Source organism: Mesoplodon mirus (genome assembly GCF_964341445.2).
Source record: "Mesoplodon mirus genome assembly, chromosome: 1".
Classification (NCBI taxonomy): domain Eukaryota; kingdom Metazoa; phylum Chordata; class Mammalia; order Artiodactyla; family Ziphiidae; genus Mesoplodon; species Mesoplodon mirus.
The window spans coordinates 44,652,760-44,674,944 of NC_138976.1; the positions used below are offsets into that span (position 1 = coordinate 44,652,760).

A 22,185-nucleotide genomic window follows, 5' to 3' on the forward strand; every position below is an offset into this window, starting at 1 on the left:
ACAGACAACTGAGCAATGTTCATTACTCTCCTTACAGAGAACTGATGCAGTCTTTCTATTCATATCTTGTTTGCAGGACCAACCCTACTTCACTAACTGGAGGTAGAGCCCGGAGGGGCTGGGAATTCGGGCCCCCACGTTCCACTGGCCCTTTTCCACTGCAGGGCTCTCTAACTGCTCTCCGCGATGCAGGTGAAGCCGCCGAACTGCGGGGGAATAGCCTGGAGTCCTATTCCCTCGGGAGGCCTCCGTCCTTCCACCTACTCCGGGTAAGTCCTTCTCTTCCCGGTAACCCCGAAGACCGCGGCGCCGCCGCCTACGTGAGACGTTTGGACCCTGCCCGGCCCCCGTAGCTCCCCTTCTCCAGCAGGTGGGTCTGGTCTTTTCCCCCAACTCCGGGCGCTCAAGTCACCCGCGAACCCCTACCCACGCGACAGCGCCGCAACCAACCTAGAAAATAAACAAACCCCCGCGCGCGGCGGCTGGCGCTCCAGGCCCCTCCCCCGCTCCGCCCCGCGGCTCTCACGCCGCCCCCTCCGCTGGGACTTCCCTCCCGCCCTCAGCTCGCGGCCGCGTTTTCCCCGCCCCTCACCGCAGCCCGCAGCCGCGCTCCCCGCCGCGGTCCGCCCGGCCCGGCGCCCCGGGGCCCGTTAGTGCTCCGCGCCCTCTCGCGGGGCCGCCTGCGACCCTCACCCGGCGCTAGCCCGCCCCTGCCCCCCGACACTTGACCCAGTGCGGCCGCCCCAGGAGCCGCGGAGCGGCGGCGGCGGGGGGAGGAGGGAGAGGAGGGCCGTGCCGGCGGCCGGGGAGGCCCGGTGAGTACACGGAGGGCGGGCCGCCTCGCGGGGGACCGCTCCGGGGCCCCTGAGGCGGTCGTGGAGGCTCGGCCGCGCCGCTCCGTGCGCCCCGGTCTCGGCAGTTGGGGACTCGGCCTGAGGCGATGGGCCCCGCTGTCCGGAGCCGCTGGGCAGAGTGCGCGGGAGGGCCGCTCCTTGGGAAGGGCCGCGGCCCCGACGCTCGGCGCTGGTCTCGGGGGCGGCGGAGAGAGACCCGCGCCGACCTCAGGCCCAGGCGCCCGGGCGGTGCCTGCGGCTCCCGAGACCCCGCGGGGGCCGGGGCCGGGGTCGACCGCGGTCGCTGGGCCGTCGAGTGACAGGTGCCGCCGCCCCCTCCCCGCCGCGGGCATCGCGCTCCCGCCCGGGGAGCCAGGCGCTCGGAAATTTCTGGAGCTTCGACCTGACTCGCTGTTTTCTCCCTTTCAGGTTTTGAAGCCGCTTCTCTGCCCGAGTTAGGTCTCGCCCAGCTCTGTTTCCTTCTCTATGTACTTTGCACGAATAAGTTTTGGAGCATCGGTTAACAGCCTGTGGGTGAAATTTGGCTTTCATTCGTGAATGAGGTATAGTGAATTACTTTTTGAGTAACGTGCTCCTCCTCCTCTCCGCTAACTATTGAAGAGTAAAAGGGAGAAGGATTTTGAATTTTGTTTGTTTTTTGTAGTTATTGTTTGGAACAAGAAGTCTTCCAGAATTTTTGTCATCTCTAGCACTTTGGGTGCTTGGTAGATATTGAACAATGATAAAAAATGACTTATTAAATTGTTTTTTCTCTCCGCCTTGTTTTAGATTTTTCATTCTTACCTTAGCTAGATTCTACAATTGAGTAGGTGCTATGGCTTTCATTAGAAGCACTAATGAAAGATCGTCTTTCCTCTACTGAAAAGCCAGTGAAATTTTCTCTGCACTGTTCAGTACTATTTCTTTACATAGTAAACGTGCTTGTGATTGTAACCTGAATCATCAGTTTAATAAATTTGACTTGCAGCCTTAAGAATATTGAACTTTGTGGCAATTAAAAAGTTTTTAAATCTTTAATCTGTGGAAACGTAGATTTTTTTTCTCAACAGGTTCATAACACTTAAGTTCTCATCAGTCAAATCCTAATTAATGGAAGGTATTGTCATAAATGGTTACAACAAACTTATCTATAAGATAATCAGTCAGGTGGCTTCACTCTTTAAGAGTGAAGAACTCAGAAGTTGACCAAGAGATCACTGGGGCAAATGAAAATACATGTGCTTTATTCATGGGCGAATCCCTTAGGTCCTCAACCGGTACCTGCTTGTACTTTTTGCCTAGGTTTTTCAACCCACAGAAATTAGGTGATGCAGATTGGAGAGGGGAGGCAGTATTTAACTATGAAGAAAAAAAATGGAATTTAGGGCATACCCATTAAGTTTATATGGTTTGTTTGCATTGTTTGTTGCGAGCAAAGTTTTGGTAGGCTCTTGGCACTTACTGGTTGTGAACCTTACTTTATAAGAAGCCAAATTGAAAGATATTGTGTAGTTGTGTTATTTGAGGAACAGAACGTGAAATAATATGATAAAAAAATTTCACCAGGTATTAAGTCACTCATACTCAATGCCATTTCATTTTATGGTTTTTTGTTTTTTTTTAATCTAAGCTACATTTCAGTGAGACCACACTAGTTGGTATCTACATGGTATTCACTTCTTTTTTCATCAGGCTTACTGGTCGATAGTGTTAATGGAAGACGACTATCATTCCATTTTATAAAAGGGATATATTTGGTCTTGATTGAGGAACTTATACATATACCATTTTTGAAGTGCCCTAATTGAGGTTCCCTGGACTGAGGTATGGCTACTCCTACCATCTTTCTTGACCTTAGAGAGATCATAGTCTAAAGGGATTACATCATAGTGGCACTGGTCCTCAGAACCTTAGTAGAGGAGCCCAAGAGGATCAGCTGTTTATAAATCCTTCTGCTTGCAGTTTAGGCTATTCATTTTAAAAAGTAGTTTACTTAAGCTCCTCATGTATCCTAGTTCTTTTTAATCAATACTTTGAAACCAGTTGTGTTTCCTAAACGAATATGTTTCCTAAACAAAATTAGTTGTGTTGATAATCAGTTAGTAGAATGGCCCTTACAATGAAGCAACTTTGAACTGCTAATAATCACTGTTAACTCACATTTGCATTCTCGGAATTGGGGATTATCTCTAGCGCAATTTGCATTTTCTTTTGCTCCATTCTGTTTTAGAGCATGTCTTTGAATGCATAGATAGCTGTGTACTTGGGGAATGTAAATATTTTTTAAAAAACCAAATTCAATAAATGTATCTTCTGTGTGCCAGGTCCTGTGGTTTTGTTAGGGGTGGAAAGAAGAAGCTCTTGCCTTTCAGGATGTTGAAATCAGGATTATAAGGGGCTAGGCACAACAGAAAACAGATAATTTTAATTAAATCTATTCAGTAATAAAAGTAAATATAAACTACAGAAATATTACAAAGGAGGGAATGATTAAACAGGCAGGTCAGAGAAAGCGTTATAGAGATCCTAGCATTTGAGCAGGATTTTAAGGAACAAATACAAGTTGTAAGTGGAAGAGATGGAGGGCATTTTAGGCAAAAGGCACAGCAAAAAGATTTGAACAAGTAAAACTAAATGTGTGGTCAGGAAATTTTAAGTAGTTTGTTTTGCTGGAGTACAAAATCTGAGGAAGGACAGTTGCTATAGAAAGCCCTAACATATGCTCTAATATTTAATAAGTAATTGGCTTTTCTAGTATTGAGTATATATAAAGTGGAGACTTCACTATAATTTGATTTTGCTGCGATTTTAAGTATAGAGGAATTAATAGTTTTTACTGATGGATTCATTAAGAAATTATAGAATGTTGCACTTATATGTGATGAGCTGCCTGCATATTTATATTTGTAAACTTGTTTCTTGTGCATTTGACCTGAAACATTTGTTTTCAAATTATCTTTCAAATTTTCTTTTGTCTTCCTTCAACTACTTAAATTAGCCTTTAAATTATTTTTTATTTATTTATTTATTTATTTATTTATTTTTTTTGCGGTATGCGGGCCTCTCCCTGTTGTGGCCTCTCCCGTTGCGGAGCACAGGCTCCGGACGCGCAGGCTCAGCGGCCATGGCTCACGGGCCCAGCCGCTCCGCGGCACGTGGGATTTCCCCGGACTGGGGCACAAACCCGTGTCCCCTGCATCGGCAGGCGGACTCTCAACCACTACGCCACCAGGGAAGCCCCTAAATTATTTTTTAAAAGGAGACTCAGGATTTCCCTGGTGGTCCAGTGGTTAAGACTGCAGGTTTGATCCCTGGTCGGGGAACTAAGATCCCATATGCTGCGGGGCGTGGCCAAAAAATAAATAAATAAATAAATAAAATAAAAGGAGACTCAAAGGGAAGAGGGAGAAACATAGGAAATAATCATTAAATTTCTGGACTAAAAACCTAATTTGTGTAGTATTTTAGTAATTTGTAACTATTTAACATAGAGCACTAGCCACTGCATTCATAGACTGACCAATGTAGGTAGCTTGGATGTCCACTGTATTTTTGTTTTGTGTACCTTAATTATGTCCTTGTTATTTAAGTGTATGTTTATAAATGAGCATTTATATATACTCAAGTATCTGGATTTTAAAGACCATGTGATGGAGAAAGAAAGGGAAAATAACAGGGGGAGGGAGAAGAACTCTGAATCTATTTATCCAAGTATCTCTTAGATATGACCATAGGTGGAGATGCAGAAGTTTAGGACACAGGACCTCTAACCTTAGCCTCACAAGAATACTAACCCTAGCCTTTCCCTGAAATAGCATCTTTACAAGTCTAATGTTTTTGTGGTCTGCTTATTTATCTCTTTTTCTCTTCAAGATTTTAAAGCAGTTTCAAATGAATTCCTGGATTGTATAACATGATTATCTTTTTGCAAATTCTGAAAAATTTGTTAATGAAGGCAACGTTCTCTTAAAAACATGCACCATAATCAGTCTTTGACAATTGCTTTGTGTCATTTATCTTCTCAATCACTAACATAAAAGGACCTGAGGCATGTCATTGTTACTTCTGACCTGTAGTTGCCCTTTTTAAGTTTTAACACAGGGCAGAAAAATCAATATTGCATTGATTACATTATGTTTTTCTTTTTTGAATTTGGGTATAGATGACCATTTTTCCTTTTCACGATGAGAGTTTTTTCTTATAGAAGGAATATGGTCGTTACAGAATATTTGGGGAAATAGTGAAAACTATAGAAAGGAAAAGGAGTAGTCCCATGCATTTCCTTCTTTTGGTATGTAAATAAATAATACACATATTTACAAATTGGGGATTATTTTTATATTTTTATTCCCTTCTTTCATTTAAAATTTACATTTCCCCCCTCTTCCACCTCTGAAATACTGGTTAGTGTATGGTATATAGATTTTTGACATAGTATACAGATTTCTCTCATGGCTAATGAGGTAGTTGTGTTGGCTGTTTATCACTTTTTTTTTTTTAAGTACAGCATGAGTACAGATGATGAGCCCTTCCAGTTGTCCCATCTCCTTACTCCCTCAGCTGCTGAGTAGAGCTATTTTTGGCCTTTAATATTTACTATTATGTAGAGTATAGTGCAGGTGGCTACCAGTCTCCTATTCTCCTACCTGTACCCCCTACAGAACAAGGGATCATTGGAGGTGAGCATTTCCCCTTTCCATTTACCCTTTCATTAGTTAGAGAAAGTATTTTAACACATGGGTTGCTAAGATGTAACATAGGTAGCTGCCTCAGAAAAATAATTATTTTGAGTGTTTATCACTGATTCTTTTCTCAGTTAACAGTATTTGTTCTAATGCTTTCTTTTCACTTTGTCATTCTTTTATTCTTTTCATTCATTCAGGAAACATTTATTACTTGTTGTGTGTGTCCACTGTATAAGACATAGTCTCTACTATGATTCTTGGGTTTCAGGTAGATTGGTGTTTTCCTTATGCATTATGTTAGGTATAATCTTTAGGTCTCTGACTCTTCAGTGGCCGACTGCTCAACCACAAATTCTCAATGCCTAAAAACTTTTTTCTTTTCATTTCAAAGAAAAAAAAATTCTGTGAGCTTTGGAGACATGTTTAGAACAACTGTGAACATTTCACTCATGCAGAACAATCCAAATATGAAATTCACAGTTTTGTTATCAGTCCTGAAATGGAGAGGAAATGTATTTGTGTAAGCTATCAGTGATGATAAGGTTAGATTATATTGCAATAACAACCTGAAAACCTCAGCAGCTTAAAGCAGCAAAGTTGCTTTCTTGCTCAAGCTACATGTCCATTACAGGTTAGTAAGGAGATTTTGTTCATTGTAGTTTTAGACTCCATCGGACTTGACTGTAGGAGGCTTCATCTCAGCATACACTTCCACAATAACAGAAGCAGAGAAAAGAGAACACGGTGAACCATGTTCTGGCTTTTAAAGCTTTTTAAAGCTTATATTTCACTGGTAGTCACATGGCCAGCCTGCATTCAACATGAGAGTGATACGCAATTCTCTTTCAGGGAGGGGCAGTGAATATTTGTGAACAGCTATCATATGCAATTTATAGTTGCGACAGTTAAAATTAAATACAGTAGTTGTAGAACAACTGTGTAGGATTAGTGTACCGAAAGTGGTCAAAGCTACTAAAACTTACAGGATTTTAACATGGCATGTTGAAGTTGAAGCAGAATTAATGTTTTCCATAGTATTTTTGAGCCTGGAATTTCCTTTTCATTTTGTAATATTTTCTTCCTTATAGTAACTTACAGAGCCTTAATTCTCATGTCTGTGGGAAAGATTTAAGCCTAAAAATACGTCATAATTTTAATGGTGTGATGTCATCTCTGTGTGTTGTGGTATTTTATCTTAATCCATATGCTTCTGAACATAGGAGCAATAGGTATTAACGTGGTATTGTAATAAAAATACTTTTATTTCATAACTGTTAGATGACATCTTCAAATCTCAGTTCTTCTTTTGATTTTTTTTCATTGTTTAACAAACAATTGAAAGATTTCCAAATAACTTTCTAGATTCTTAGGTTAAGATGGAAGATTGAACGTATGCTTCTCATTTTTGTTCCCTCCTGAAAACATGCAAACTGTAGTGTGTGGTTAGCTTTCAAAATGGACCTCAGTGATCCTCACCTCTTAGTATTCGCACTTTTACACAGTCCCTTCCCACAATGAATAGGGTGGACCTGTGTAAACAGTAGGATATTGTGGAAATAACAGTAGCTAGTTCAGATATGAGCACTGTGACTCGAGACAGACATGATAAAACTATAAAGAAAAACAAAGGAATAAGTAACAAATCAGGATAATAATTATCTCTGGACAGAGTGGGAGTTGGGGGGTTGCTACTGGGGAGTGGCATGGGGTGGGTTAACATTTTGTTAATCTTAGTGCTAGGTACTTGGAGTGTTCCTTTTTTTAAAAATACTTAATAGTTTGTTCAGTTATGTACTCAATACATTTCAAAATAAAAATAAACAAGTTTCTCAGTTTCACAATTTATTAAGAGAATCTGTTTCTTTTGAATTGAGAGAGTACTTAGTCTTCTAGTAGTTACAAGGCTTCTTACTTAGAAATTGCAGAGTAAGGTTCAGCAAATCTAGTTTCAGGTCCTGACTTTGCCAGTAACTTGCAGAATGACCTAACCAGTCTAAGTACCAGTTGCCTCATCTGTAAAAAAAGGATTTGGGTTAGATATTACTAGAGTACCTTTTTTGTAAAAAAAGTTTTTAATTGGTGTATAGTTGATGTACAATGTTGTGTTAGTTTCTGGTGTACAGCAAAGTGATTCAGTTTTATATATATATATATATTTTACTAGAGGACCTTTGCTATCCTGTCTTAAGTTTAAAAGGCTCTTAAAAAGCTGAAAGGTACCAACAAGGGATTAATTTCCAAAATATACAAACAGCTCATATAGCTTAACATAAAAAAAACCCAATCAAAAAATAAGCAGAAGACCTCGGGCTTCCCTGGTGGCGCAGTGGTTGAGAGTCTGCCTGCCGATGCAGGGGACACGGGTTCGTGCCCCGGTCCGGGAAGATCCCACATGCCACGGAGTGGCTGGGCCCGTGAGCCATGGCCGCTGAGCCTGCGCATGCCACAACAGTGAGAGGCCCGCGTACTGCAAAAAAAAAAAAAAAAAAAAAAATAGGCAGAAGACCTAAATAGATATTTCTTCAAAGAAGACATACAGATGGCCAACAGGCGCATGAAAGATGCTCAATATTGCTAACTATTAGTGAAATGCAAATCTAAACTACAGTGAGGTATCACCTCACACCAGTCAGAATGGCCATCATTAAAAAGTACAAATGATAAATGCTGGGGAGGCTGTGGAGAAAAGGGAACCCTCCTGCACTGTTGGTGGGAATGTAAATTGGGGTAGCCACTATGGAGAACAGTATGGAGGCTCCTGAAAAAACTAAAAATAGAGTTGCCATATGATTTAGCAATCCCACTCCTAGGCATATATCCGGAGAAAACTCTAATTCAAAAAGATACATGCAACCCAATGTTCATATCAGCACTATTTACAATAGCCAAAACATGGAAGCAACCTAAATGTCTATCGACAGATGAATGGTTAAAGAAGATGTATATACATACAATGGAATATTACTGAGCCATAAAAAGAATGAAATAATGCCATTTGCAACAACACGGATGGACCTACATATGATCATATTAAGTGAAGTAAATCAGAGAAACTCAAATATCATATGATATCACTTACATGTGGAATCTAAAATAATGATACAAATAAACATTTACAAAACAGAAATAGATTCACAGACATAGAAAACAAAGTTACACTTACCAAGGGGGGATAGTGGGGGGAGATAAATTAGGAGTTTGGGATTAACATATACACACTACTATATATAAAATAGGTAAACAACAAGCACCTGCTGTATAGCAGAGGGAACTATAATCACTGTCTTGTAATAACATATGATGGAAAAGAATCTGAAAAAGAATATATATGTATATATATGTATATAAATAACTGAATCACTTTGCTGTACACTTGAAACTAACACAACATTGTAAATTAACTATACTTCAATAAAAGAAAAAAAAGCTAAGAGAGGTAGGGGACACTGAGACTAGTGAACTAAAAGATAATTGTGGAAGGTGATTTTGAAAAGTTTCCTTTGGTTGAGAGAATTTAAGTTCTCTATTTTGCTGTCACTTCTCTAGAATCAAACTTAAGGCAGAATTTGTACACGGTAAGAATGTTCTTTGTTTCCTACTCCTTTTCTCCTGTCTTGGAAGTTGGGGATAAGCATGTAGTTGGACCAGTGGTCTCTGTGTGCGGTGAAAAATGTTATTCTTACTCTTCCATTGTAAACCATATTGATTTAGGATGTTCTCCATAAATACGTATATATTAATCAGATTGAGGATGTTCTTCATAAATATGTATATATTAGGATATTCTCCATAAATATATAAATATACAGCAGTGTATTTAAAAGAAAGAGGAAAATCATTAATTTTTGGAAACTGTATATGGAAAATCAATACACTGTATTGGTGGTATTCTTGTAATAATTGTGAAATCTCAGTATATCATTTTTCTTTTTTATATTATACAATCTTATGTTGTTTACTTAAGTTTAAAAAGTATGTTACTGCCAATAGAACTGTGTGTATGAATCCAACTGTTACTAAATTCAGTGTCAGGAGAAGTGTATGCGTGTGTGTGTATATATATATATATATTTGTTCTAAAATCTGAAGCAAATTTTACTGTGTTTATTCATCTTCCTCCTTTCTCCCTTCCCACAGGAATTATTCTTGACAGAAGTATTTTAAAAGAAAAATCCTTACAATGGCCTCAGCGGTACTTAGTTCTGTTCCCACTACTGCTTCTCGTTTTGCCTTGTTGCAAGTGGATAGTGGCAGTGGCTCTGATTCTGAGCCTGGAAAAGGCAAAGGTCGGAATACTGGAAAGTCTCAAACAAATAAATCAACTACAAATGAGAAAAAAAGAGAGAAAAGAAGAAAAAAGAAGGAACAGCAACAGAGTGAAGCAAATGAGGTAGCAATTATAATTATTCATGTCTGCTTTCCCAGTAGATTGTATGCGTCATGAGGGCAGATACTATCTTGTTGACCTATGTATCCACAGTTCCTGGTCCATAGGTACTTGGTAAATACAGCTTGAATGAATGGATATAAATTTGTGTGTATTTGAAGTCAGATGTAATGAACATATTTTAAATTGCCTTTTTTTTTGTTGTTGTCTATGGAAGCTTATGTGCTCATTCCAAAAAGTTTCTGAAAAACAAGAAAGTCTGAAAAGGAAACAAAGGTCATTTGTAAATATAACTAGAGATATAAATTAATATTTTTGTATGTGTTTTCTGTATACATATATGTTTACTTGAATATATTTAGATACATTCATATATACATTCATATTTTACTTAAATGAAAATGAGACTATATAATAGACTTTCATAATTGGCTTTTTTAAAATTAGCATGAGCAGTTTTCCATATGAGTAAATAAAGATCTACATTATTTTATCCACATTATTTAAAATTATGTGGCTTTGTCATAGTTTACTTAATCAGATTGTTGTGATAAACATTTAGGTTGTTTCCCCTTTTCTTCTTTTTTTTTTTTTTTTTTTTTTTTTTTACTGTTACAGGCAATAATCCTATGACTACACAATAAGCCTATGACTAGCCTTGAACATACATTTTTATGCATTTGATGGTCATCTGTTTCTTAAGGGTAGTAAACAGGCCCTTCTCCCCTAGACATGCCTAGCCTGAGTTACATGACCAACATTTAATGCGCCCATTTATTTTGAAAAGAAACGTTGAAAAACACCTCTAGCCTGTGTCTGTTTGTCTTTTAACAGAAGAAGCAGTCAGGTATTAAGGACTTTTCTCAATATCACTTAATGAGAGAAGTAGTAAAAGTGTTTTTTCCCCCCATATTCATTTTATAATATCCCAAGACTTAGAAAAAGCCTTTTCAATTTGTTTATTTCCATCACCATTGCTTTCTAAGTATCTCTTTAAAATGCTGCCACACAGAGTCACTTTAAAAGACATTTTTCTCACCATACAACCTTTCAGAAGTCCAGTCTTACAGAAGTTTTGATTGCCCACCATTTTCTTTTTGGTAATAGATGTGGGGAACAGAAAATAAGGTAATAGTGGGGTTTACATTACATTACTGAGAATGAGCCTGAGGATCCTCCCTTCCCACTTCCACAGCTATAGTTCTGTCAGTCTACTTTCTGTAATAAATCAGTAGTGTACCTGCCATGGCTTTGTCTCTAGCAGCATCCCCTCTACTCTGTCTTTTCCACAGCAGAAAACAGCTGCTTAAAGCGATGTTTGTATCTCATCACTCTTGCAGAACAGTCTATTGATTATCAGTTAAATTGTTGATCCTTGATATAAAGCCTCTTCATTGGTTTCCTAGGGCTGCTGTAACAAAGTACCACAAACCAGGTGGCTTAAAACAACAGAAATTTATTCTCTTAACAGTTTTAGAGGCTGGAAGTTCTACCCATGGTGTCAGCAGAGCCAGGCGCTCTCTGAGACTGAGTAGACTCCCTCCTTGCCTCATCCTAGTTTCTTATGGTAGCTGTCAGTCCTTGACATTCCTTGGCTAGTGGCTGCATCTTCCCAGTCTGCCTCTTCTGTTACATGGTGTTCTCTTTGTCTATACCCTTCATTGGATTAGGGGCCACCCTAATTCAATATAACCTTAATCTTAACTTGATTATATTTGCAAAGATCCTATTTCCAAATAAGGTCACATTCACAGACAGCAAGGGTTAGGCCTACAACATATTTTTTGAGAGAATACAGTTTAATCCATAGTAGCCTCTCAGTATTTTTCTCCCTGTTTCAACCTCTGTGACTAAGATTTTTCTTATTGTTGGAAGTGGCTTGGCCAGTACAGTTTTAGTTCATTATGTTACTTTGTGGACTAGGCTTTAATCTTTAATCTTAATCTTTAATCTTTAAACTTTAATCTTATTGAACCCTGTTGTTTTGCATTTTAAAAGCATACTTGTTATCCTGTTCTCTACTCCTATAAACTTCCCTTTAGTAAAGCAGACTCATTAAAATGGTGGTATAGTAGAGTATAATCCATTCTCACTTACTAATCTTTTCATCTGGAAATCCACCAAAATTATCTCAAATGCTGGTGAAATTAGCATTCTACAAAGACTACAAAAAATTCAAATAGTGACTTTGTGAGTTAGCATAATGAGTATTTAGAAGTATAAAAATATTGATTTCTTAACTTTCAGAAAAATCATTTGTATCCCAGGATTGGTAAACTGAATTTAATTTTTTGTTTGTTTGTTTCATAGCTCAGGAATCTTGCTTTTAAGAAAATTCCCCAGAAATCCTCCCATGCCATTTGTAATGCTCAGCATGAGCTATCATTACCAAACCCGGTACAGAAGGATTCACGGGAAGAAAATTGGCAAGAGTGGAGACAAAGAGATGAGCAGGTACGGCTAAGTAAATCAGATTGTTTTGCTTTGGTTTTCAGTGAATTTTTGCATTTTTAAGATAGCAGTGCATCTGACCATGACACCACTGTTCTGAGGAGCATTTTATATTGGATTAACTCATGTGTTTGCTACTTTTTATAAGAGGTTCTGTTTTTATCTACTAGGAAAGCAGATTGACACATTTATTATATTTGTTAGTTTTGGCAATTTCAAGCAGTTATTTTCTGAGTTTTAAATTCATCTGCCCTAGGGAGGGAGGGTGGAAAAAAAATTCATCTGCCTTTTTACAAATGAGGGAGAGATAGGGAAGGGAGAAAAACAGGATTAAATTATTTCAAGTAAAAAAATCACATTTGTAAGACCAGAGGTCTCATTAAAAGTAAGAGAAATCATTAGAGAAGTGCAAATCAAAACTACAATGAGGTATCACCTCACACCAGCCAGAATGATCATCATCAAAAAATCTACAAACAACAAATGCTGGAGAGGGTGTGGAGAAAAGGGAACCCTCTTGCACTGTTGGTGGGAATGTAAATTGATACAGCCACTATGTAGAACAGTATGGAGATTCCTTAAAAACTAAAAATAGAACTACCATACGACCCAGCAATCCCACTACTGGGCATATACCCTGAGAAAACCATAATTCAAAAGGAGTCATGTACCACAATGTTCATTGCAGCTCTATTTACAATAGCCAGGACATGGAAGCAACCTAAGTGTCCATCAACCGATAAATGGACAAAGAAGATGTGGCACATATATACAATGGAATATTACTCAGCCATAAAAAACAAGTTATTTGTAGTGAGGTGAATGAACCTAGAGACTCACACAGAGTGAAGTAAGTCAGAAAGAGAAAAACAAATACCATATGCTCACACATATATATGGAATCTAAAAAAAAAAAAAAAAGGGTTCTGAAGAACCTAGGGGCAGGACAGGAATAAAGACACAGATGTAGAGAATGGACTTGAGGACATGGGGAGGGAGAAGGGTAAGCTGGGATGAAGTGAGAGAGTGGCATGGACATATATACACTACCAAATGTAAAATAGATAGCTAGTGGGAAGCAGTGCATAGCACAGAGAGATCAGCTCGGTGCTTTGTGACGACCTAGAGGTGTGGGATAGGAAGGATGCGAGGGAGACGCAAGAGGGAGGAGATATGGGGATATATGTATATGTATAGCTGATTCACTTTGTTATAAAGCAGAAACTAACACACCATTGTAAAGCAATTATACTCCAATAAAAATATTAAAAAAAATACTCAGTGACAGTTTTACTTAAAGAAAGAAAGACTTTGAGGGGAAACTTTTCCTTTTCAACCTTGTTGTAAAATAGTTTATGACATTTGTTTGTTTTTTTTAACCTATTTATACAATGTTTTGTTCTTTTATGCCTCTATTAAATAAATGTCAATAATAACCAAATCAAAGAGATAATTTAATAAGACCAATTTCTTTTTGTGTGTTTGGTATCCAGGAAAATAACACACTAAGCCTGGAGTGTACTCTAGGAGGTGCTGTATGTATGGGAAATGAATAGTTATTTTCTTATCTGTTAAACTGCCATTTGATCTATTGGGAATAGGTATTGTCTTAGCAGATGTTTGGCTTAATGGAGTGGCTATACCTATCATACTTGGGTTACCAGTTTTAAAAGAATTAGACTAGGGACTTCCCTGGTGGTGCAGTGGTTAAGACTGCCTGCCAATGCAGGGGACATGGGTTCGATCCCTGGTCCAGGAAGATCCCACATGCCGTGGAGCAACTAAGCCCATGTGCCACAACTACTGAGCCTGTGCTCTAGAGCCCACGAGCCACAACTACTGAGGCTGTGTGCCACAACTACTGAAGCCCACACACCTAGAGCCTGTGCTCCACAAGAGGAGCCACCGCAAAGAGAAGCCCGCTCACTGCAATGAAGGGTAGCCCCTGCTCGCCACAACTAGAGAAAGTCTGTGTGCAGCAACAGAGACCCAACACAGCCAATAAATAAATAAGTAAATAAATGTTCCTGTAAAAAAAACAAAAAAAAGAATTAGACTTACTAAACTATGCTCTTAACATAAACTATGTTAATTATAACATTTTCTATAGAATTTTGTAGTGCCTCAGGCTCATCTTTACGAGCATCAGTTATTACACTAGGGCTGTGCAAAAATGATATTTCCGAGCATTGGTGAGCTGGATAAATCATCTTGTATTATTCTAGAGGGGTTATTTGATTCTTTTTTCCTTCTATAGCATTCATTATGACAAATTTTTTCTGGTTTACAAGTATTACTAACATAATGATCTACTTGTTTAGACAGTAATAGAATTTGCTAGTGACCTCACCAGAGAATTTCTCCCAGTGGCCCAAGAGGCACTGGAAAATTAATAAAGGAAAACTACTCAGTTTTGCACCAAAATAAATGCCACGTAATAGGGGAACTTAAGCACAGATATTTGATTGCCCTTCTTCCTGCTGCCATTGATTGCTGCCAAAATGACCAGGTAATTATGAGAAGGAAATAGTCAACTTGGCCCCAACCCTATATAAAAATATCATCCAAGGCTGAGGAACTTTGAGGAATTTCTGCTGGATATACTATTGATGGGTCACTTAGGAAAACCTGGTACCTTATTTGGAAGTCTCACTTGTAGGAAAATAATCAAGGTCATGAGAAGTAAAGTAGTTCTTGGGGTAATTACAGTGACAAGTGAAGAAGAGATAAGGGCAAGCTTTGGGACTGATGGACAGTATACCACCTGGAATCTATTTTACTGTGTGGAATAATTTTAAAAGTAGGGACCAGACAGTGACTGTACTAGGCAGAAGGTATACAGTTGTGGTGGGTGTTCTCCCTCACACAGGGAAACAGCACTATGAGAAACTCCACATGTTGAGGGCTGAGCCAGTCAAAAAGCTGGATATAGAAATCCTGTGTGTTATGTGGCTGCTTATTTTAAACACAAAAGAGAAATGCTAAGACAAAGTTTACTACTCCTAAATTATCAAAGAGATAATGTAAATTTACATTGGCTAAGCCTCAGCATAAAATCTGAGAGCTGGCGTTAAACAGCAACAAGATAGACAGTAAAGAAACATCCACTCCACTTACTTAGAAGCAAACACTGGATCTTAGTTGATCTCATGTCAGCTGAAGAAAAGTTTCTGCCACATAAAAGGAGAAGAACATTGTACTTAATGTCCAAAGTGAAAGTGTACTTTGAAAAAGGTTTGCTACAGGGAACAGAGAAATTGATTTTAGACAGCACCTATTTTTTGCTTTAATAAAAACCAAGGAGCTAGAACATTTTGTAAAAGTCAAGGTGACGGTAATGTTATATAAAAGGGTGAAATAATAGACTGAGATGAAAAATCGGGTAAGAGAGATTGAAGATGAGCAGAATACAATATTTCTTTGCACAGTTGTATACATCAAAGGAGGTATATGTTTCACACTTGAAGTGGGTAGATTTTATGTGATATGTGATACATAAAATATGTGAATTATATCTCAGTAAAGCTGTTCATAAAAAAGTAGAATAGGCCATGACTTTGATTTGATTGTATTCAGAATTTTTACCATTTCTTTTTAATATTGAGTCAAGATCAAGAGACATATTGTTCACCATCACTTGTTGCCTGGGAATAAATCTCATTGTAGATGTTGTTCAGGTATAACCTCTTATATTTGTGGTGGTGCATTGATAATACTGATTCCAGTATTACCTTTTTAAAATTTTACATCATGGCTCAAAGATAATGAATGAATAGAAAAATCTCTTCTCGTGGATATTCAGTGATAAATAGATCAAATTTTATTGTGTATTTCTTACTCCTGTTGTATTGATTCAGACTCCACATATCACTGGTTTTGTCCAACTCTGAAGTTGAATACCTGCTAGCATGTGCATAGTTAATTGTTTTTTCACATTGTAGCCTCTAGTACATCTATCTGATAAAGGCATTTTGCCAATAGTTCTGTTTTTTGTTTGTTTGAGAGTGTGATATTTCTCATTAACCTTGTGGCTGGTATAATAAGTCTATTGTTTATAGTTTGACTTGCACCTGGTTTTACTATAAGCAGTACTCTTTGTTTTTTTGGCTTTTTCTTTAGCAACAAAATTCATCACTTTTGTTCTGGAAAGCATTACTTGGTACTTGTTCTGTTCTGGAAAGACTCATACAGGTCATTGTGCTTTGCAAGTGAAACAAAAACCATAATGTCTTTAGGCCACTGGTCTGACCATGTTTCATAGCAGGAAGCCAGGAACAAATAGATTGATGACTCAATAAATTGAAATTTCAAATATTCACTATGTTAATTTTCTATTTATAATTTTCCTTTTCATTTGCTTATGTGACAGTCACTCTTGTGCTGACACAGATTTATATTCTGTATTCACTGTATTAGAGTCCTCTTCATTTTAAAATTTATGTGTTTTTTTAAGTTGCATTATTTACTATTTTCATTACTACTTTTAATCCTTCAGTGAATCATTGAACCATTTTTATTACTTTGAGATATAATTAAAGCATACAACTTAATAAATGTAAACAGCACTCAAAAGATATGAAGATGCATTAATTGAGATGAACCGAACCTGATCATTAATATGAACACGTAGATACAGTTTTTGTAGAATATTTACAACCTTTATAATCATAATGTTCAATAAGACTACTGGAAGATTTCTGGGAAATGATTCTGCTTTCCAAATTAGTGAAGATATATGTTCCACACTTTGAAAATCACTGAGTTAGAGGACCAGAAGGTGCTACTGCTACTGTGGCTAAACACTTGGCTGCAAGTCTTAAATGTCCTCAGAATGTTGTTGTGTGTTGTTTTACAATAACCCTGTTCCCCTGAGAAATGAAGATTAATTCTTCATTTGGGATTTGTTTTACTTGGATTTAAAGTGGGTAAGATTTTTATGGTACTTCAATTTACAAATTTTTAAAAATCTAGTTACAAAATATTTACTGTCCTTCTCATTTTTCATTGGTTCTTCATACTCTTTAACTGATCATAAACCCTTGAGCTATAGGTTTAATTATTTAAATAGAAAAAAATGTTTTACTACTAGATGGGGATAGGAGGCAATGAAGGAAGCCAGGAGGAAGGGGATCTGAAGTACTCCATCTTGGGCACATGTAAGTATCTTCTCCAATCCTGTAGGTATTTTAGTGCCTACTATTTCCTCTTTTTCTTCCTTTCCTCCTCCTCCCATAAGTACAAAGAAAATGATGAGGAATTCTCAATTTGCAAACTTAACATATAAGATACTTTTTAAAAATCATGGTTCTATTTGCATTTTCATGTCCAGTGCCTGTCTTTCAGGCCCAGACTCTCTTTTTCCCTCCCAGTTCTACCTCTACATGTACTGATTAATTACATTGACAGCAGTCTTATGATTAACTAATTCTCTAATGAAGGCATGTTTAGGGAATTTGGAATCATGTTTTCTTTCTCTTTCCTGGTATTGTAGTCTTGTGTTAACCTTTCTCCCTGTTATCTGGAGTAAAAAATCTTATCTTTGATTCATTCCTCTTTCATTCTTCATATTTAATCAGTGTTCTGAAACTTGGTCATTCTTTGCTGAGAAAGAGCCTTCTTTGTTTCCTGCATTGCTATGTTCAGGTCCAGGTTCCTGTATGCTGAGACTACAGTGGTTTAGCCAGACCCATTGATTCTAAGTTCTCATTCTTCTAATATGACAGTTTATTTCTTTAAAATTACTCTTATCAGTGTTCCTCTTTCATCTATCCTGAATCTGTAATTTTTAGGGAGTGTCTGGAACCTAATTTTACCCTACCTAAGCAATCTTATTTTCTACTATTCTCCAGCATAGAGAAGGGGAATTCTAATTTATTGTGTGTAACTCTTGGGCCAGGTAGGCACTGTGCTAGGTACTTTACATATATTATAGCTTTAAAATTTCAAAACTACACTGCAAGGTTGATATTTCTATTTCCTTTTTATTATGAAGAAACTGAGATTCACAGAAGTTACATAACTTGCCCCAGATCACAGCTAGAATGGGTGGAATAGAAATTTAAATTATCCACCTGTGTGATCTCCCGAAGCCTGGGTTTTTTCCACATCTTTCTTGTATTGCATAGAATTTATCTTTTATCATTTATATTTATCATAATATATATATTCTTGATATCATACTTTTTGTTCACGTGACTCTTTCGTCCTAAAATTCTTCCATTCATTTTGCTACCTATCCAAATTATATCTCTCCTTTAAGGACCAACTTAGTTTCTTTTCCGTATGCTTTTTTGAATTCTATTTCTTGTTTACCTTTTTTCTGTCAACTTTTGTAGCACTTTTAATATCTTATTCTATTTTCTGTATGTCATGTGTGTTAGTTTTTTATTCCCAACTGGAATAGAAATTCTTTGAGGGCAAAAGCCAAATTTTTGCTGCTATTTTAAAGGACTAGAGGCAAAGCACATAGAGGATTCTCTGTGAATCCTTATAGGCTGAAAGATCATACAGTGACATTTGGGAAGTTTTTCCTAGTTTTCAAAGAGTTAAATTGAAATTTAAATCATTTTTGCCTAATTGTATTTCCTTGTATACTAGTTTTTGTTAATAATTAAAAGGTAAATGTAAGCTGTAAACTACTATATTTAGAATCAAATGCTGGGGAGAGCTGTATTTTTCACTTTTAAAAGTTCCATTTCATTCAGTTTTTATCATTTTCTTAGAATCAGCTGTCCTAATATCTAAGTTACTTGAGATAATTTGAAAAAAAAAAATGGCATCTTGCAAGACTCGCAACTTCGTCTCCTCTTCTCCTGCCCACTAATTTATTTTTGGAATATCAGTCAGAATATGTGACATATTGGAAATAATCTTAAATGTGTTTTCTGTAAATGTTAAATGTCATTAATATGGATTAAAAGCTTAGTGGTAAATTTAACCAACTTTTCAGAATAAACTTAAGTGTTTTTGTTACTTTTTCTATGTTGGGATGACTGCTATGCTCTAATTATATTGAAGTATTTTGTACTCAGTTTGCTTTGAGTTTAGGTGGAGAAATTGATGTAAACTTCCGTTTTTGTGTAACACTAACATGAATCCACTTCCTTTTTACCTTTTAACTGTATATTGTTTTTTAATATACATTTATATAATAAAGTATTTAAAAGGTTAACCTTTTAAAAAAGGTTACTTTTTCCTGATTGTTACTAATTTGGATTGAATTAATTCTTCAGTTCTTTTCAGTTACTCCATAGAAAAAGTATGTACAGCTTACTTGGGGCTTAACTAGAATTTCTAGTGCTATATGCCCTTATTTACCATTTTAATTCTAACTATTTTTCTCTGAGTTAGATTAATTTTTTTCTGTGATACACCTATTTTTCCCCCTCTTTTTGTTGTCTTAGTATAGAATTGGATGAAATGCTTTGATTAGAAGTAAAAGATTTATTAGTTCATGGTGTCCAGTGTTAACATTTTTCTACTTTTTAAGGTGTCCCTTTGAAACAGATGACTTCTTTTTGGAATTGGTTTCTGTTTTCGTTTAGTTTTTTTTTTTAATCGTTAAACAACAGAAACAATTCTGAATAACTTCGGCAAAAAATAATTTGACAAAAGGATACTGAGTGATTCACAGATTTGAATTAAAAACTAAACAATGAGACCTTGGGAAAGATGGAAATAAAGGAATTCTGGGGTGCTCAGAGGCATGAACTAGTACACTCACTTTTAGAGGCTATCATCAGCTGATTGAACCCCACTTACTTTGTGTTTGTTCTCAAATTTTAGTTCCTAGGAGAACAAAAAAGAGATAGGTCCTTTGCCCCCATCCTGTTGTTGGTGATACCATACACATATTTGTGTGGGTGTGGTAGTGGGTGGTATATAGAATTAGGTGATTGGCTGTCTTGCTAGAATCCTGGGACACTGGATTGAATTGTAGTTATTCAAAGGAATAAAGGAAGGGATTATGGACAGACAAAAACAAGCGATGCCTACTAAATTTATGCTTTTCTTACACAGTATGCATAGGTCGACACATACATGTAAACAAATCCAGGATGTTTACATGTGGCAGCTATCCTATTCAGCTGCAGATACACCTTATCCCCAAAGGTAGACAACCCAAAGTCCCATCCAGCCACTGTACCAATTCTGTTTGGCAATTAGGAAAAGTAATTCTTAGAGAGTAATTTGATTGGAGGGTGGCAGAAGCTAGATTATAAGAAGTTAAGGTGAGACTGAGTGGTGAGAAAGAGGAACCAAAAATACAGATCACAAAGAATCATTTTATTATAGTGTTAGAGGAGTTTAAAGGTAGGGAAGTCATACAAAAGGAATAAAAAGATAGCAGTAAAAAGATGCACTACAATTTTTCTGTAACATCAGGCATATACCAGGACAATTGGTCCCTTATTTATTTATTTATTTTTTTGTGGTATGTGGGCCTCTCTGTTGTGGCCTCTCCCGTTGCTGAGCACAGGCTCCGGATGCGCAGGCTCAGTGGCCATGGCTCACAGGCCCAGCCGCTCCGCGGCATGTGGGATCTTCCCGGACCGGGGCACGAACCCATGTCCCCTGCATTGGCAGGCGGACTCTCAACCACTGCGCCACCAGGGAATCCCGGTCCCTTATTTAAAGGTTCTATACCTGTGAATTAGTCTGTATTAAGTAAATGGTATGTTTTATAATGCTTATTGAGTTTTCAGTATTCTTATATTTTTGAGTAATAATCTGTTATATTTTCTGTGTCCAAAACTAGATACCATCTTTAATATCTATTACGGTGTCAATTCCTTTGTGAGATTTTGTTTATTACAGTAAAAAGATTATGTATTATACAACAGATAATTGACAATGAGGAAATAAAAATATCAAAATAGTAAGTTTTTGCTTTGGTATCTTCTATAAAACACAGAGTTCTCTACTTTGGCATGGATAGATAACTTTGGAGGACCCAGACTGTTTATTAAAGTATTTGTTTTCTTATCCTGTATGTATTGTCGTGTTGTATAATGCTATTATCTGTTTATCGTTAAACTTTCTTTTTATTTTTAGCTGACATCTGAAATGTTTGAAGCAGATCTTGAGAAGGCATTGTTGCTAAGTAAATTAGAATATGAAGAACACAAAAAGGTATTTACACATTTATGGATTTAGATGTTTTAGGTTTAAGTGGTCAAAAGTTAGAACCACCCTTCCTGAATTTTGTATAAAAGTTCTTTAAAGTTTGTCCTAAAAATTTATCCTTGTAACAAAATAATTAACATAAAGTTTTCATGAGATTTCTCCTCAAGTTCTTAGAGATAACAGAAACACAAGCACTAAGCTTTGTCTGGTGATTTGGAATGTTCAGTTAAGAAATTTCTCCAACCAAGATGAAGGGGAGAGAGGAAATGAGGCTAATAGCAGATGATTTATTTTAACTTATTTTAAATGAACATAGAAAATAGTTAAATTTTAAAAATTTAAGTAACTGTGAGTACAGGGGCATTAAGAGACCATCTGCTAGAGATACACTGCTAATTAACTGAAGTAAATAGAAGGACATTTCTGATAATTTGGTGTTGTGAATTCAGCATTTATCACTTTGATATTGGGCTGTATGTTGAAATGCATTCTACAGCTTGTAACTGTAGGGACATTTACGCAAAAAGTGTTTGTTTCCATTTTCTGTGTTTAAATTGAGCATTTATATCATCTCCATATTATTTAACATTTTAGTCCTTTACATATATTGGGAATTTTTTTTGGTCTGTAAAGTTTATTCAACTTGTGATTACTCAGTGGTTGATCATAAATGGCCTTTGATCATGCTTAAGGGCCTTTATAC

At 37.1% G+C, this 22,185-nt stretch overlaps 1 protein-coding gene across 3 annotated transcripts in view; it reads left to right on the forward strand.

Annotated features, from left to right (window-relative positions):
• Positions 1–488: 488 nt before the first annotated feature.
• The window catches only part of GKAP1 (G kinase anchoring protein 1), an 88,467-nt gene continuing 66,770 nt past the window's right edge, over positions 489–22,185 (forward strand). Inside the window, exons 1-6 of one of the 3 annotated variants that reach the window (XM_082611959.1) lie at positions 492–815; positions 1,263–1,396; positions 2,526–2,657; positions 9,656–9,908; positions 12,216–12,359; positions 21,411–21,488. In XM_082611959.1, the coding sequence (XP_082468085.1) occupies positions 9,699–9,908; positions 12,216–12,359; positions 21,411–21,488 (432 nt within the window). In that variant the 5' untranslated portion in view covers positions 492–815; positions 1,263–1,396; positions 2,526–2,657; positions 9,656–9,698. Of the gene's footprint in view, positions 816–1,262; positions 1,397–2,525; positions 2,658–9,655; positions 9,909–12,215; positions 12,360–21,410; positions 21,489–22,185 lie in introns of all 3 variants that reach the window. The other 2 variants (XM_082611960.1, XM_082611958.1) reach the window with 2 other exon arrangements.